Source organism: Armigeres subalbatus, chromosome 1 (genome assembly GCF_024139115.2).
Source record: "Armigeres subalbatus isolate Guangzhou_Male chromosome 1, GZ_Asu_2, whole genome shotgun sequence".
Lineage (NCBI taxonomy): Eukaryota > Metazoa > Arthropoda > Insecta > Diptera > Culicidae > Armigeres > Armigeres subalbatus.
This window is the reverse complement of record NC_085139.1, coordinates 256821786-256838818: the sequence shown is the minus strand read 5'-3', so window position 1 is coordinate 256838818 and position 17033 is coordinate 256821786. Positions and strand designations below refer to the sequence as shown.

The 17033-nt window shown below is 42.7% G+C and overlaps 1 protein-coding gene across 5 annotated transcripts in view; it reads right to left on the bottom strand.

Moving 5' to 3' along the window:
• Positions 1-17033, bottom strand: part of LOC134206892 (uncharacterized) — a 343495-nt gene that overhangs the window by 29778 nt on the left and 296684 nt on the right. For all 5 annotated transcript variants that reach the window (XM_062682637.1, XM_062682634.1, XM_062682636.1 and 2 more), the window contains exons 3-4: positions 13161-14160; positions 12932-13041 (exon numbers count right to left, since the gene is read on the bottom strand). In XM_062682637.1, coding sequence (XP_062538621.1) covers positions 12932-13041; positions 13161-14081 — 1031 coding nt within the window. In that variant the 5' untranslated portion in view covers positions 14082-14160. The remainder of the gene's footprint in view (positions 1-12931; positions 13042-13160; positions 14161-17033) is intronic.

Here is a 17033-nt window from a genome sequence, read left to right as displayed (position 1 = left end):
GCGGTTGTTCGTAGCCTCTGGAGAGTAAGGTGCCTCATCCGACAAAGTTGTTCGGGATTCAAAACAAAGACGAATAAACTTGCTCTCCATGCGCTAGCGACTAAGGTTTGTGGGTGAGTGTAACACTCAGCGATTAACTAGAATCGTAAGTTGTAACAAGAGAGGAGTAAGCTTGTTCGCTGTTGAAATAAGAGAGCTACAAAGATGATAAGCTGGCGATATAGAGTGTAGGTATGGTGCGGGTGGGTTTTACTTCATTTAGTGTGGTTCAAAAGCAAAAGCGCATTAATCGATTTCAACTAAATTTAAACTGCATTATCTCTATATCACGAAGCTATTCATTTCTGTTTTAGAAAATAGGGAGGATATATGGATAGTGGATTTTTGTTAGAAAACCAATGATTCAGTATTGCTTTTAAAAGCATTTGTAGATTTCAATCAAATTTGGAATGCATCATTAATATCAAGAGGTCGATTATTCAGGGGTCGAGGGTTCGAGGACTCAGGGAGTGTATATTTATCTTCCTTGCAATGTCAATCCTAACGATTAATCCATCTTTACTTTCCCGTTCTATGGCTTAAATGTGGAGTCAAGTTGAGCATTGATATCCACAATAATTTTTAAAAACACTGCACAGTAGGCCTGGCCGCTTTTATGTTTGAACTGCATTTATGATGTACTTCAAACATTAATAATGACAAGAAAAGTGATAGATGTCGTCGAATCTATCACTTTCCAGGATTCTTTCACGAACTGGCTGTGTATGTGTAGACTAGACTAGACTAGACTAGAACATATAGCCTTTACGTATACTTTGTATACGAGAAAGGCAACAATTCTAAGTCCGAAACAAGGGGCAAGTAACTCTAAACTTTGCGAAAATATTACTCATTGTCTCGCAATAGTATTTCGTGATATTTCTAGTATCCACGATTTTCGTCAAACAATGAAACGGTTGCTAGTTCGGTTGTTATGGCGTTTGTCAGTTAGTTGACGATACACAGCGCTCCCCCATATAGGAAACACCTGATTTATACCTTCCACAGATTGTAGAAAACTTTCAAACCGCGTTTTATGTTTCTAATATCATCAAACCAAAACGTGGGCCCCTAAGGTTGCTTAAAAAGTAATAGAAATAGTTGTCCAGTGATTTTTTAAGAATTTAAAGGAGACTGAAATCATGTGCTGCCTAAAACTGGGTGAACTGTATCGACTGGGTGGTGTTGTGTTGCATGCTTTTCCAACCAGGGCTCTTCGACCAATTCAACGTAGATACGACGTAGTTTTTCGCTAGTATTTGTTAGTATTTTTGGATACTGTCGAAAGTTTAGAGTTGGTTGCCCCTTGGTCCGAAACGTTTACAACAGGGCCAGTACCTGTCAAAAATATGAGGTTAGGTTTATCACGCGCAATAACCTATCGAAGAAATAAATGTACCCCTAAAAAATCTGCATCAGATGGAAACCTGAAAAAAAAAGTTCACCTAGAGATGAGCCAGCCTAGGGCTGAAAATCTCTTTAAAAAAGATAAAAAAAACGTTTACCTAATTTTCCCGTAGATTTCTCATTCTACGTGATAATTAGGTATATTCTACCTGAGTTGTCAAGTAGAATTTACCGGACACGTAAGTTACACGTGAATTTTTTAAGCATTTGCAGTGAAATGTAGCTGATAATTCAGATAGAAACAACGTTAGGATTATTTGAAGTGCACAGTAGGAAAAGAGATGGTTTGGTTTCACATTACAATTCAAACCGGATGTATTTATTCATGAACTGGACTTTCGAAATTCACAACTGGTGCCAATCTTTAAATGATTATTCCACTAACAGTGCTTCATTTACGCGTCGATGGTCATGTGCTCTACATGCAGGCCTATTGATTCCTACGTCCTTGGTTCGAACTCACTTCACGTTTTTTGTAAATCATTTTCATAAAGGAACATATTGAAACTCTTTTCTTGTGGTAAATTTCCATTTCCATTTCCATTTTTGATTAAAATTATTAAGTTCTTTTACCTCAGTCTTAATTTTATAACCGAACCAGCACCTGGAGGGCAATATTATGTTCAACCAGGGCTGGAAATACATTAAATATTCAAACACAAGTCGATCCCTTGACATCCGAATACAAATCCAGTTGGGGGTCTCCAGTCAGCCTGCCAGCAAAGACGTAGGATTTCCAAACCGATGATAGCCAGTTCGCTTCTCGGTTTGGCTCAGGATGTTTACGGGTGGAAATTCAATACAATCTGTTACCACCACAGGCTTGTCATCTAATTTTGTATCATGTTCTGAGTGTCCTCCGAAAATTTACCTGCATTTGGATAAAACTGATTTATTACAAGACGTTTTAAGTTTGTAGGCAAATTAGTATGAGGAAAATTCTTTCTCCATTTTATACTGCTTATGGCTCTTCCCCCTTTAGCGCATTTTGTATGGAATGTCACACTTCACTCAATCCCCCTCCCTCTCTAAGCGTTACGTAATTTGTGGACGCTTCCATGGCTAAACGGAGTACTCACGAGCTTTCACTCAACGAAAACCGCGTCTTGATTAATCGTCCCAATAATTTGTACCTCATTGATTTTATTACCTTATCGATTTATTAGTACCTTATCGATCGCTAAACTTCTTTGAGATCTGTCTGAGATTGTCTGTGCTATCTTTCACGCCAGGAGCAGCATTGTTACCTGATGAGTAGTTACGCAATTGGCTCCAAAATTACCACTAGATCAAATTCGATTGCCATTTTGACTCATATTCAGAACACTTTCAATTACAATATTTTTATTGACCAATTGTTTCTATCGTGTAGCGCAAGAATAGAGAATATACGCGCTTGGTAATTATATTTTATTGATTGTAACTATCAATTCTGAATAATTTTATTCTGTCAAAAACTGTCTCAAATGCCGAACACTTTGATTCGAATTCCAAACATGACCTTAAATGCACTAAAATTCAAAATTTTATTGTTATCACATTATATGACGATTCTAAAGATTCTGAAGACGATTGTTTATTTGTGCAATAATAACGGAATATATCACATATGAAATATATAAATCAATATATATAGATCTCCATGTTATGATTGTTCGGAATATGAGTTTGTTCGAGATTTGACTCATAGCGGTACTAACAAATCACGAATTCAAAATGTTTTCAATTATATGGGTGTATTTGTCAATTGTTTCAGAGCGTCATTTTTGTTCTTCTAAATAATCCTTCTTCTTCTTCATTTTCTTTTTCATCTCAATGGCTCTAAATTTCATCTGGAGCTTGGGCCGCTTTTCAACTTGGTTTTCTATTAGCGTTTCCACAGTTATTAATTGAAAGATTTTCTTTGCCCGTTAATGTATGAGCAAGTATCTGGGGGGGAAGAAGAATGATACAAACCATTGCAAAAAAGGTACGAAATTTAAATGTGATTGAAATGCGTTGAAAAATCATACGTTACGAAATAACCCACTTCCATAATCGTCTTCAGAAAATAAAGAATGTATACCCAATTTAGTTGAAATCCACCCATGGGTGTAGGAGGAAATAATGAATATATGTTCCTTATTTGTTTGCAATCGACCCACGTGCTCAGAATTTACACATAATTCTTTGTTTTCTAAAGTAGTCCCTCCCTCTTTACCGAATGACCTATGAAGCCCTAAACGTAATTCAGCGGAATTTGACAAAAAATATATGGGCTAAGTATCAAATCTGCCATTTCCGTCGCCGTTCCGCTGTATTGCGTGGGAGCCTCTAATCCCATTCATAAGTTGTTCCATTAATAATGAATGTGTATTCCAAATTAGGTTAAAATCGAACCATACATTCAGAAGTTACAGTGAATTTTATGGGATTTCCCAAATGTACTAATCATCAAAAGTTGCAAAGTTGTTCGTAAAATGAACAAGGCGAGATTGCCTTTATTCGCTAACTGTTACACTCTCCGACAAACGTTTACTCCCTACGTATAAAACTAAGCGAACAAGGCTGAATCGCTGGAGACCACGACAAAGGATTAATCTTGTCTGTAACAACTTATGACTAAACGACTCTAGGAGGTAGGAGAGTCGGTCACATGGCACGATTAACGTTGCTCTCGTACATTTTGTTCTCTCTCTGTTACGCTTAGCGAGTAACTGGTGGTCGCATATCAGAACGAACACAGGCTACTCTGGTGGACCGTTACTCTCTTGTTCTTTGTCGCTAGAAGCGATTTCTTAGCATCCCTGTATTAGGTATTTTCCATCCACAAATATTCTTAAAAAGGGCGACACTATATACATAATTGGGTTTCCAAAATGTGCCCTATACTGTTCATTTGAGTCAATAGAATTTTTCTGTTGAAAATCCCAAATTAAAAAAAAAGTGAACGAAATGTCAAATTACACCATCGTTTAAATTTACACGATCCTATAAAATTAAACGAGTTGAAAGATTCAATTAAATCTACATGTCATGTAATTTCTCATGACTACATTTTCAATCAGTGTAAATGTAATATCTGGCTCATTTTTGCGTTTATTTTCATGCTCCAAATATGTGCATGAAAATAAATGTAAATTTACACAAATTAATACTGTGTACTACATTGCGTTTTAAAATTGTAGCCTAGATCGTTCATTTCAGTCAATTGAATATTTCTGCTAAAAGCCCCAAATCAACAAAAAAAACCGTAGACGAAATGTAAATTTACATCATTGTTTAAATTTACATGATCATGTAAATTGACCGATTGGAAAGATTCAATTGAAAAACATGTCATGTAATTTCACATGACTACATTTTCAATCCGTGTAAATTTAATGCCTGACTCATTTTTGCGTTTATTTTTATGCTCCAAATATGTGCATGAAAATAAACGTAAATTTACACAAAAATTAATACTGTGTAGCGTGGAATGGCCTGGATCCTTGAATGTTTCGGGTAGTCACTTTGTAGCGGAGCGATGGCCGAGAAGACGCTGCATTGTGCAGGAAGGCTGTCCGAGACCGTTTGGTTGTTCCCAGTAACGCCTAAACCGAGCCCTTCTTTCGAAAGGGAACCGTCAGTGTATCGATGCTCATGGTTCCTAAACTCAGTGTTTAGCAACTCGGCGACCAATCTTCGAAGAGCTTCCGTGTTGTCCCATCTTTTAAAGCGCCTCGCAATGGAGCTGTTTATGTTGGCTGTGTAGGAGTGCCAGCTCCTCGCTCCATGCCAGTAGACCCTAGCCACCGGGGGGAGACTGACGCTGGCTATCGTGTGCATAATCCAATCCTCTTGAACAAGGAGAGGGTGCCATCCAGCAGCTCACTGAACAAAAGTGAGCACCAGAAAGAAGAAGAAGAAGAAGAACAAGGAGAGGGTTCCTATGGTTTCCGGATGTGGCGGCTTTTAGGCAAATAGCCACTTGCACACGATGGCGAAATAGGAGGACACCTGCTTCGGCACAGGCAGCCTCAGCGGGTGTGCAAAAAAGAAGTCCGGAAGCTATGCGGAGGTATTGGTTGAAGACTGGGGAGAGTATGTTGACAAGCTCACAACGTGCTAAACAAGTCAGTTCCAGTCCATAAAGCAGTCTGCCGTCAATCAGCGCTTGGTGAATACGACACCGAGTGGCCCTGTAGGGGAACTGCTCCTTGAATTCAAACAATTTGATCGCAAATTGTTTAATTTCTCATTTTCGTGATTTTTTTTTTCAGAAACGAGCACGCCAGATAACAGCAAAGAACGACACAAATTGAGCCAAAATTCAAGCTCTATCTGGTAAAAGGGCGAATGTCGCAAGAGAGAATTCTCTTCGTCAACTTCCCCTCTTTTAAATAAAAGTGACAAGCAGAGGATTTCTTTGCAGTTTATCACATCAGAATGCAAGTTCGCATTGTTTTCTATCGTGCTGAGGTGATAAACCACAAAGAAATCCGCTGCTTGTCACTTTTATTAAAAAGAGGGGAAGTCCACAGAGAGAATCCTCTCTTGCGACATTCGCCCTTATTCTAGATAGAGCTTGAATTCTCTGTTTTGGGCACTGCACGGGCTGCTTTGTCTCTTTCTCGCTGCAAAGAAATTAGAAAACAACAAGGCCATTAAACGTCAAAATTTATGAAGAATGAAAAATAAAGAGATCTTTCTGTGCCGTGCCCTATAGGAGCATGTTATTAATAATGTAACAAAATTTGTTGATATTACGGAGAAAAAGAAAAAATTGGAGGGAAATCTCCGCATAGAACGAATCAGGCATAGTATACGTTGAATTGAGTTCAATCATACAAGTCAACTGTCAATAATTTGAATAGCGTGGGCCTACATTTGACTTGAAAAAATTCAATAATTATTAAAATCAGTTTTACCATAGTTGTGTCGAATATACAGTGGCCCAAACTTCATCTTCTCTTTTGTGTCGTAAATCAATCTATTTTGGGATTGTTCATTCCCCGACGAATGATAAAGGATGGATGGGATATATTTTTCAACCTATTCTTCATCTCCATTGAAATTCTACGGACGGTTTGATTATTTGCATGGGGAGCTCTACACGAAATATTATTGGATAAGCACCTCCTTCACCATTCAAAGTTCAGGCGTAAATTCCTTCAACTATCCTAACTAATCCTGTAATTCTTCTTGGTTTAAATACAGAAATGTCATAAATACAAACAAAAACGATACGTAGCATTAGGAAAGGGGCAGATATGTTAACATCGCGTGACATCTCTCATTGCAAATGAGAAATTGCAGTACTGATTGGGTTTCGGTAGACCTGGGCCTCGACCCCAACTTGACCGTCGAAGATGTGACCGTGGATTGGTCTCACTATGAGAAGGTGCTTGAGTACCTGAACGTCAACTGATTCGAATTCTACATCCACGTTGTCTTCGTTAAAAAGCTCCACAAAATCGTATTGCGTAGGTAAGAAGGAACTTAAGGAAGCTCTAAAGGATAGAGATCTGAAGTCTCCTAACATTTTCAAAATCCGCCGGCATGACACAACCCGGAACAACCATGATCAGCTGATCATTGAAGGATCCAAAGCTCATCAAAACTTTCAAAGGCACAGTGATTGAGAGGACCAAATATAAACTGGTGCATCAAGACGTTACTAAATGTATGAACCGGCTCTGTTTTGTTTCAAGGACGCTCGTTGCACCTGGTGCGGATATGATCACGGAGGAGTCGACACATGCGAGCAGATGTTGCACTGTTGGGACAATTAATAGGGCACAAAGAAAGCCTGCCCAAAGCATGCGGAGTTCTTAGAAATTCGCAAGAAAGCCTCTACCAAAAACCGTCCAAACCGCTCAACAATCGAAACTTTCCGGAAATTCCATCACCCCCCGGTGGCAGATGAAAATGCTAGCATGTGTAGATCATTCCATCACTGGAACCACATAAAAAACTAGCCGGTGCGGTGCTGAAACCACAATCCCACTAGAAGTCAATAGTCGATTTCCTCGCTGGTCTATTCAATAAATTATGGTGACCACTGCCTCACTCTGCATTTTGCCGGCAGCAAAATGACCATCCTAAATCCGGAGGATTCCGCACCGCTCTACACACCGGAGCAGCTGACTCAAATCTACAACCAACTTTCTGTAATTGAAAATAGCTTCTAGGGAGGGTCTGGTCAACTGGAATGTTTGCTCGCTCAAGAGCAAAATATTCGAGCTCAGCGATTCCCAGCGCCGCGACATCACATACGAGCTGGCAACAGCTTTCATAGTGATGCGCGATATGGAAACCTAGTGTGACGGACGGCCGCCTTAATCCTGAGGGATGGGAAAGCTCGTGCCATGATTCGTGTCTGATTGCAACTCCATGTGATACCGGAATGTGGTATTTGGATTACGGTGCAACGTTGCACATGACGAGTGAAGGAAAGATGCTGACCAACCTGATCCGAAGCAAAAGTGTGGAGATTTGTTTGGCTGACGGTAGTCCCGTGGGTCAGCTACCGGGAAGGTAGTATCCTTGACTGGAATTGGAAAGCAGATGTGCCATCTCTCGCAGGAAATCTGTTATCCGTAGGTAAGATTTGTGATCTTGTCTTGTGTACAGTGTAGTATTTGAGAAAACTGGCTGCCGAGTCCTACGCGACAAGGAAATAGTACAGTGGAGGATTATATCGTTTGAAACAGTTTCCGGAGCGAGTTCTTGCAATCACTCTGAATCATCCAGGGCTGTTTGAATATTACACAAAAAATAATAATATAGCAGTATTGTGAAGAACTAATTCGGACGGTATCCTCGGATCATTCGCTCAGATTGAGGAGAAGAATATTCCAGCACGTCATACAAGAGTTTGCTTGCTGCTAATGGGATTATTGTGCAACAAACTGCACCGTATTTGCCATAGCAAAACGGCAAACGGAACGGAAGAATCGTTATGAGGTCGAAGTGGTTCGATGTCCTTCTCGAGTCAGAATTCGACAAGAGGTACTCTGCCGTAATCTGGAAAAGTGACGTATACGACATTTTCCAAAAATGTTATCGAGTACTACTCATCGAGCTTTTTAACAGAAAAATGGAAAACATGCCTATTGTAAAATGGCTGTTAAGTCACTTTTCCAGATTACGGCAGTACTGGGGTGAGGCTTTTTTTGTATCTTTATTCAGGAGACTTAGGGGTGAGGCTCTATGTACTGAAAATTACCCCCAAAATCGTCTTCCATTATCAGTTCTTGAGCAGACACCATACAAGTTGTGGCATAACAAGAAACCATTGTACGTGCACCTGCATGTTTTTGGCTTGGATGCGTACGTCCACGTTCCAAAAGAAAAACGCAAAAAAATAGATCCGAAAGCGGTGAGGTTAATTTTCGTTGGATATGCATACCGTTTCTTGAATCTTGAGAACGGCATGATTTTGATTAGTCATGATGCGAAATTTGTGGAGCTCCAGAAGAGGAAGTATCAATTTTTCCTGAAAAGAAACGTGAAGATGTTATTATACCCATTGATAGGAAAAATATCGAAAAGATTGAAGTATAAGCAGTTCCTGAACAAATTGAAGACAGTGATGAAGAAGTTGCAGTCGGTAATGATGAAGAAAATCGTTTGGATATTTCTGACCATGCTAGTGCATCCGAATCAAGTTCATCATTCCATGGTTTTCCGATGGATGAAATCGCAAGGCGATCATCAAGATCGACGAAAGGTTTAGCACCTTGGTGGCCGATAGAGGAGATTTTTGTGGCAGGCACTTGTGAGAGGGTGCTTTATAACCCCATCATATTTACGAAACGCATAGTATTTATGCACCCCTCAATACGTCCCTGATTTATGCGCATCGTAGCAGGCATCGCTTTCAGCGACAAAGAGTCGGCATCTTTCGTGTTTGTACTGCCAAGCAAGCAGGTTGTGTGTGCTGGGCGACAGTAGGAGCACATTGCAGATTCTACAGCACTCTTCCACTAGAGGAGGAGATGGAGTCCCGAACGCTTCGTGAAGCTTCAAGCTGTGGCAAGAGTGCTAAATGGTGGAAAGCCATGAAGGACAAGCTTCGATTTCACGTGGAGAACGGAACACGGGAGTTAGTAGACCTCCCAGCTGGGCGTAAACCAGCTGTAAAGTACAAAGCTCGTCTAATTTCCCAAGGTTTCTGTCAAAAGTAAGGTCAAGACTATGACGAGGTCTTCGCTCCACTAATAAAGCAGACGACAGTACGAACATCCCTGGCTATTGCTACAAAATGGAATTTGATCTTGATGCACTTTGATGCGAAGACTACATACCTGTATGGAAGCTCGAGGAGGAGCTTTATATGCGACAACTGACTGGATTCGTGGTCAACGGAAAGGAGAAGCAGCTATGTAGCCTACATTTACGGGTTGCTTTTACGGGTTGAAATAGTCGGCTCGTTGTTGGAACCATAACCAATCTTGCCGTTCTCCAAGGGCTGAAGTTCAAGCAGAGTACAGCTGATCCAAGCCTCTATACCAGGATTGTGAACGGGAAACGTTTATATTTTCTGGTACATATCGATGACATAATGTTTGGATGCGAGATGACATCTTCTTCTTCTTCTTATTGGCATTACATCCCCACACTGGGACAGAGCCGGCTCGCAGCTTAGTTTTTTATTACGCACTTCCACAGTTATTAACTGCGAGGTTTCTAAGCCAGGTTACCATTTTTGCATTCGTATATCATGAGTCTAGCACGATAATAATTTTATGCCTAGGGAAGTCGAGACAATTTGAGATGACATAATGAGGATGGAAATCTCGAAGAAGATGGTAAATACAGAATTTGTTTGGAAAGCCATATTGAACGAGTTGTGGAGCACTTTAAATTGGGTGACGCCAAGAATACAAAGACCCCAATGGCGAATGGATTTATCAAAACCCGGGAGATTAGTCCTCTACTAGAAACAAACACGCAATATCGGAGTCTAGTGGGAGCATGACCATACAACGCTGCAAGTGTGTCTATTTAGGAAAGAAGCGTATGTTCACCAACAACGACTGATTGGATAGCTGCTAAATGTGTGGCCCGCTACCTGAAAGGAACGAAAAAGTGAAAGTACAATATGGAGATCCTAAAGGCAAGCTGACTGGATACTCAGATGCGGACTGGGCGGGTGGTTTGAAAACTCGGAAGTCTACCACCGGAGTATGCCACCACATGTATGCCGGAGGAGCAATTTCGTGGACAAGCCGTCTACAGGATTCCGTAACTTTGTCATCGATGGAGTCGGAATATGAGGCACTAAGCGAGGCGAGCTAAGAAGCGGTTTGGTTATTGAACCTATTTGAAGATTTCAGAGAGCCCTCGTTCAAACCAGTCACGCTGTGGGAAGATAACCAGACTTGCATGCAATTTGTAAGTTCAAAGCATAACCAAGCGATCTTTAACATAGCTTGTGTGATGTGGAATTGTTGGAGTTTTTTCATTATTAAAAGCGTTGTTCGCGTGTTCAGACACGTATTTCAAATTTAGTTTATTTTAATAAAGTGTTCTTGTTTAATTGCTATAATTCCTCGCATACTATTTTTCATTACCAAAAACAAATTACCAATAGAAAATTCCCAGCAGGAATTGCTGGAAAAATATGGAATTTGTGACCTTCATCAACGGATACAATATGGGAGAGATGTTACCGTAAGAAATAGAACTTCTGGAGTAAATAAAAAGTGTACGACGGGTATTAATAAAGTTAGTTCAAATATTCAAATTTTCATTCGTCTGTCCTATAAGATGTCCCTCGTTCCTAGCTCACCTCTCATCTATATCCATTCCTAGAGGTTGGTATCTCGATTACTAATCCGATTAGAAGAGAGAGGGGATAAAGAAGGCAAGAGGGAGTAGGAAAAGAGGAATGGAATGAGGGAGGCGGTAAACTGATGGAAAAAGAAGAGTCGATTGTGAACGGCGAGAAAGCAAAGGTGTATCTCAGGAACAGAAAAGACAGTTTGGTGGTTTTGAGGACTGGGTACCCTGGAAGTTAAAAAACGTCTAAAGAGGCCAGCTTAATAGCCGTTGGAGACGCTATTTGTGGGACGTGGAAATAACAGCCCTTGTTCGTGCCCTGGAGAGTAAGGTGAATGCCGTTCGAAGCAGCATCACAAGTGAAGAACCCGAACCAAGACCAAGAAACGTGGACGGTGGCGAGTTCACAGGCTGGTGGCCGATAAGCCCTTTTCGATATTGTCGAGCCACACGTGGTGGGTGTGTGGCAACTATAGCTTTCGAGGTGCGGACTGCTGTGAGGTCCGGTGGGATTACCCCCGCTCACGGACAGTCTTATAACCGATTGTTGCTACGAGCCTGGGGACGTCACCCCGGCAAGCAAAGTTTATCGCCCCTACGGAATTCCCAGCTACGTCGTCGGATCCAAGGCCAGAAAATGGAGCAACATTTGAAGGAATATTTGGAGAAATTTGTAGAGGAGTACCCGGGAGAATTCCTTTAGGCAAATCTGGAGGAATATCCGCAGGCACTTCTGGAGGAATATCCAGTGGACTTCCTGGAGGAATATCCGAATGAGTTCATGGGGGAATATCCGAAGGAATTCCTGGAGGAAAATCCGGGCGAACTCCTGGAGGAATATCCGGAGGAGTTCTCTAAAGCGATATAGAGAATCATTCATGAAGGATTTGGTATGGTATGGTATTTGGAAAACTTGGTTGAATTGAAAAGACTTTTCTTCAAAATTTTATGCGGTTATAGGGGAACGGTTCGGTAATTCATCCGATAGCTCCTATTTCCATCCCATCAAATCAATGAAAAGAAATTTGGTTTGTTTATTATTTTGTTGTTTTTTTTCAGCAGTGAGCACTCAGCGTGTTAGCAAAAGAAGCGACGAGATTGGTGCTGTATTTCTTTGATTAGCGATGAGGTGGAAAATAGAACAGTTCCCCTACATACCTACTGTTTATTACACTAAAATGATTCATGGAAAATTTCGAAACTTTTGCCAGTTGGGTTTTGCGAAGTTCGATTCCTTGTTGTCTCAAATCATTGGAGAGAGATACTGAGAAGCAAAAATTGCATTGTGATAATTCGAAAAGACAACATATTACCTCTACAATGCCCCCAACGATGATACTAATACCTACTGATGCTGATAGAGTCACGAGGATGGTTACGATGTTTGCGTCCAAAGGGACACACAAACATGCAGAAACCCAGTTTTGGCCCTTGCCCTCCGGTGATATAAATGTGTAGATTATTGGGTTCAGTAGATATTTGTTGAAACAAGCTTCATGTTTGCTGTTAATAAAACAATCAATCAGGTGTGAAGAAGCTAAATATTGTCAATAGACGAACCCATGCTAGATAAAAAAAATGCAAGACTAACGTATCGAGCATGTTCTGTTTCAGTTTTGTCAGAGCTACAAACAAGTCAGCTTTTTTTTTCATTTCATAAATTTACGAAGTTAGAAATATCAACCAGAAATCAGAATAACTGCCCTTATGATAGGATTTCTTTGTGTTATTAACTCACCTGGCGCAAAGCTTCAGCGCTGAATAGTACACCGAGAAGACGCTAACGAGAAAGTGCAACGCCAGTGCCGTCAACAGTCCCGAACCTGCTGTCACCGCTATCCACACCGACTATCAAACGAAAATAGAACAAAGGGAAAAAAAACAGAAGAAACCACAAGGATGACAGAAGAGAACATCATATCCAGATGGGTCAATAAAATATCAAATGAAAATCGGATCCTACTAACCTCATCCTGCTGAGCCAGATTGGCATCACGGACGGCACCGATCCCGGTCAGGGCCAGCCCGAGCGTACTGGACGCAACGCAGATCAGGTTCACCGCCAGGAAGCCCGTTTTGGCCATCTTCACGTTCATCAGTCCCAGCGAGCCGGCGATCCCGGCAATGGCACCACACCAAAGTCCCGTACCGGCCATGGCCAGGGAGGCATTCCGCGCCAGCACGAGGCCACCGAGCGCCGCCAGCGTTACGCTGAAAAGCAACTGGAGCACCCCCAGCACCACTGTCGAGGGGAGGTTATTCTTTTTTAGCTGGGGCGAGCCCGGCGGAAAAAGAAAACTGACTAATGAGGAGTTCCCGCCATTGGGAGAATACTGATCGGCGCCGGCCAGTTTGTGCCCGGCGGCGGCTGCTGCAACTGCAGCCTTCTTGTGTTTCGCAGCCGCCGCATTGGCGGCCTTATTGTCCCCTTTGGAGTCTTTCTTTTTCTGTTTGACTTTAGTTTTGCGCAAATCGTTGCTGCTGATGTCAGTTTTGGTGTCCTTACAGCTGGTGTCGTTGGTAACTTGCATCATCCCGCTACTGTCGGTCATCACGGTTTTGTCTTCCTCCGATATCGAAGTGAATGCCGTTCCGAGTTTGTCGGAGCACTCTCCGCTGGTGTCCGTCGTCGGAGTCAGTGGCGTGGCGTAGTAATGTCCCGACTCCGGATAGCCGTCATGCTTCGAAATGATCGAAATCTGCGAATCCGTCAGGCTGTTTTTGGCGTGACTCGAGTTGAGGTTGTCGAACACGGCCCGTGTCGACGAGAGCAGCTGCTCCTGCTTCTCGTCGTCCATGGTGTCGCTCGAGTCGAGTCGATCGATGAGCGAAACGCTCGTGTTCATCTCATCGATCTCCCTCCGTATCTCGAGCTCCAGCTTGTCCATGTTTGGCGTAGAGGAGACGGGGAAGGTGGAGACCCAGGAAACGGTGCTGCTATCGCCCAGTCATAGAGATGGCGCCGTGCTGGTAGAGAAAAAAGAGAATTAATTTGGATTAGTCTAGTTACAGGTGGCATTTTAGACAGGATCCAATTCCCGATACAATCTCAAAAGCCAGAGATACAAAAAAAATTTCAACTCCTCGGTATTTTTTTATCTTTATTATCGGGATTGTTTATGTTTTATAAGTTTATCACGCTACTCCTCGGTAATTGTGTGTGCGTACTCGAGAATTTACGACGCAGCTAATTGAAATTGAGCTTAAAGATGCAATTGACTTTATAGGGTTGTGCCATAGCGCAATAGCCGGCCGGGAATACCTGCCGTTATCCTATCTTTTAATGAAAGAATCATAATCATATCTAACTTTTCGAGCTATATGCGATTCTTTCGTTCAGATTTTTTTAATAAAAATTGCATGCCAAAAAAAAAAGAATAAAATGTTGTTTGCAATTCATCGCTCATTTGCCGTGGAGTGTTACAGAACAGTTACAGTTATTTAATGCAATTTTTCATGATTCTTGTACAATAATGTTAGTTTTGAAGACCCGAAAATCTCGGGGTTTGGGTCGAGGTTATGGACAACAATGATACAGTACGAAAGGAAGGGAATTAGGGATTCCTAAGTAATTACAATGCTGGTGTTCACATAGCTGTCATTCCTGACGATGTTTCACATCTTTAACGATAAGATTTTCTTGGGAGACAACGACAGAGGAAAACATACGAAAGGGACAACAGACATTTAAATGGCCAACAAGAGGAATACATTCGTGATGGGGTACTACAGACAAGCGGTAGGGGTAAAACTTATTAATTGAGTTGGAGGGTTTTGTTTGAGCAACATCTCGAGGTTGTCAGTGACCAAAGGATTGAGAACCTCACAACGGATGAGGAATCGAAGAGATAATTCCGCGGAACGATCTGTCAGAGGCTCCAACCATTTAGTCATAACTTACAAAGAACAAAACTTGCAATAATATTATAAAAATAACAAGTTCTGATGTAAATCTGTTACTATCTACTGGTCGGGCAGTACTCCTGCAAGTACTTCCAGACTTATCTTATTAGTCGACCCGTTTTGGGAGACTCGGTGGCCTACTCGGTCGCGGGAATGGTGCCGAAGCGCAATGCAATTGAAGGCGCGGATAACCCCTCCAAGCAGCTTTTGTAGACCAACGTATATTCGTCATTGCCAATCGACAATATCGGAAATCCGCCGAAGAAACGTAATAAGCAGCAATCCCAGCTGCCGCAGGTGCAACCAGAGCGGTAGGAGAAGTGCCTGCCTGTGTTTGTGAATCGATCCGATCCGCTGGATTTGCGCCCGAAAGTTCGCTAAGGGGATCCAGCGACCAGCTTTATCTGATTCATCTGGTGCACGTCTCCACCACCTGGAAGGATCTTAAGCTGGTCGGCGTTATTAATTACACCGTCGTTGACTGGAGCGATATCGGCCCGTGTAACGCGACGTCAAGCAATGCACCAACTGCTTCAACTTCGAGCACGGCACCAGGAACTGCCGCAAAAAGCCGTGCCGCAACAATTGTGGTGAATGAACCCCATCCGGCCAACGAGTGTGACAGGATGGAGATGGGCGATCCCAAGTGCGCCAACTGTGGCGATAAACTTTGGGCCACCACAAAGGGCTACCCAAAACAAGAACGGAGTGTGCCATTGTTCAAATTAGAAGAATATTTTTTACGCAGCGTCATTTTTTTCGATTCCCAGTTTTTTTAAAGTTTTTAAAATTGAATCCGAAATGTAATAGTGAAGCGATCGAAGTAAAAATTGGTCAACTTCATAGAATTTATCGTGCTTTGTGTTTATAAAACTGTGATAATAAAATTTTATGGCAGTCCGGGAGGAGAAAAAAAAGAGGAGATTTTAATCCAGTAACAAATTTTTCGGGCAGTTGAAAGGCGGCTGGATGGTGGCCCGTGAAAGGATGGAGACGGGGAGGAGCGTAAAAGCTGCAACGGCAAAGCGTGCGGAAACGAACTCTGCTGCGAGGGAATGGTTAAAACCGGAGGTGAACGTCAACATCCCGGACTTCCGCATCGTGCGACTCGACCGGCCGACCAGGGGAGGTGGTGTGGCCATCGCTCTTCGCTACAACATCAACTGTCGTCTGCTTCCAAGCTTCCAGCTCAGTGTCATCGAGGCCATCGGTGTCGAAATCAACACTTCGGTCGGCACAATCGCGCTCATCGCGGCGTACTGTCCAACGCAAGCCAAAGCCGGCGATGGATCATCGGTTGCCCTTCGGAGGGACATCGTCAAGCTGACGCGGAGGCAAGGCCAGTATATCATTGCCGGCGACTTGAATGCCAAACATCAAGCCTGGGGCAACAGTCGCGGCAATCGAAACGGCACCATCTGGAGCAACGACATGGAGGAAGGCCACTACACGATCTTGAGCCCGGATTCCCCCACTCGGCTGAGTCGGTCCGGTGTCCATGCAACCCTCGACCTCTACATAACAAACCTGAGTGACCACGTCTCGCAGCCGGTTGTCTACCAGGAGCTCAGTTCGGATCACTATCCGGTGGTGGCGGAGCTGGGCTCCTCGGTCAATCGGCACCAGCAGTTACGGCGGAACTACCACCGAGTGAACTGGCAGCGGTTCCAGCAGTGCGTCGATAACACCGTCGACTACGAGGTGCGTCCGGAGACGCCGGAAAGTATCGACCGCCAACTGTGCGCCTTCGAGGAGGCGATCACGGCGGCCCGAGAGCAACACGTACCGACGGCTCGGCAGGTAAGCAACTCCTTGAACATCGATACACTCACCAAAGATTTGATTCGATTGCGGAATGTCACTCGCAGGCAGTTTCAGCGTACTCAATCGAATCACAAAAATTATCAAGGCCAGAATGGTGGACCTCAAAAATAACG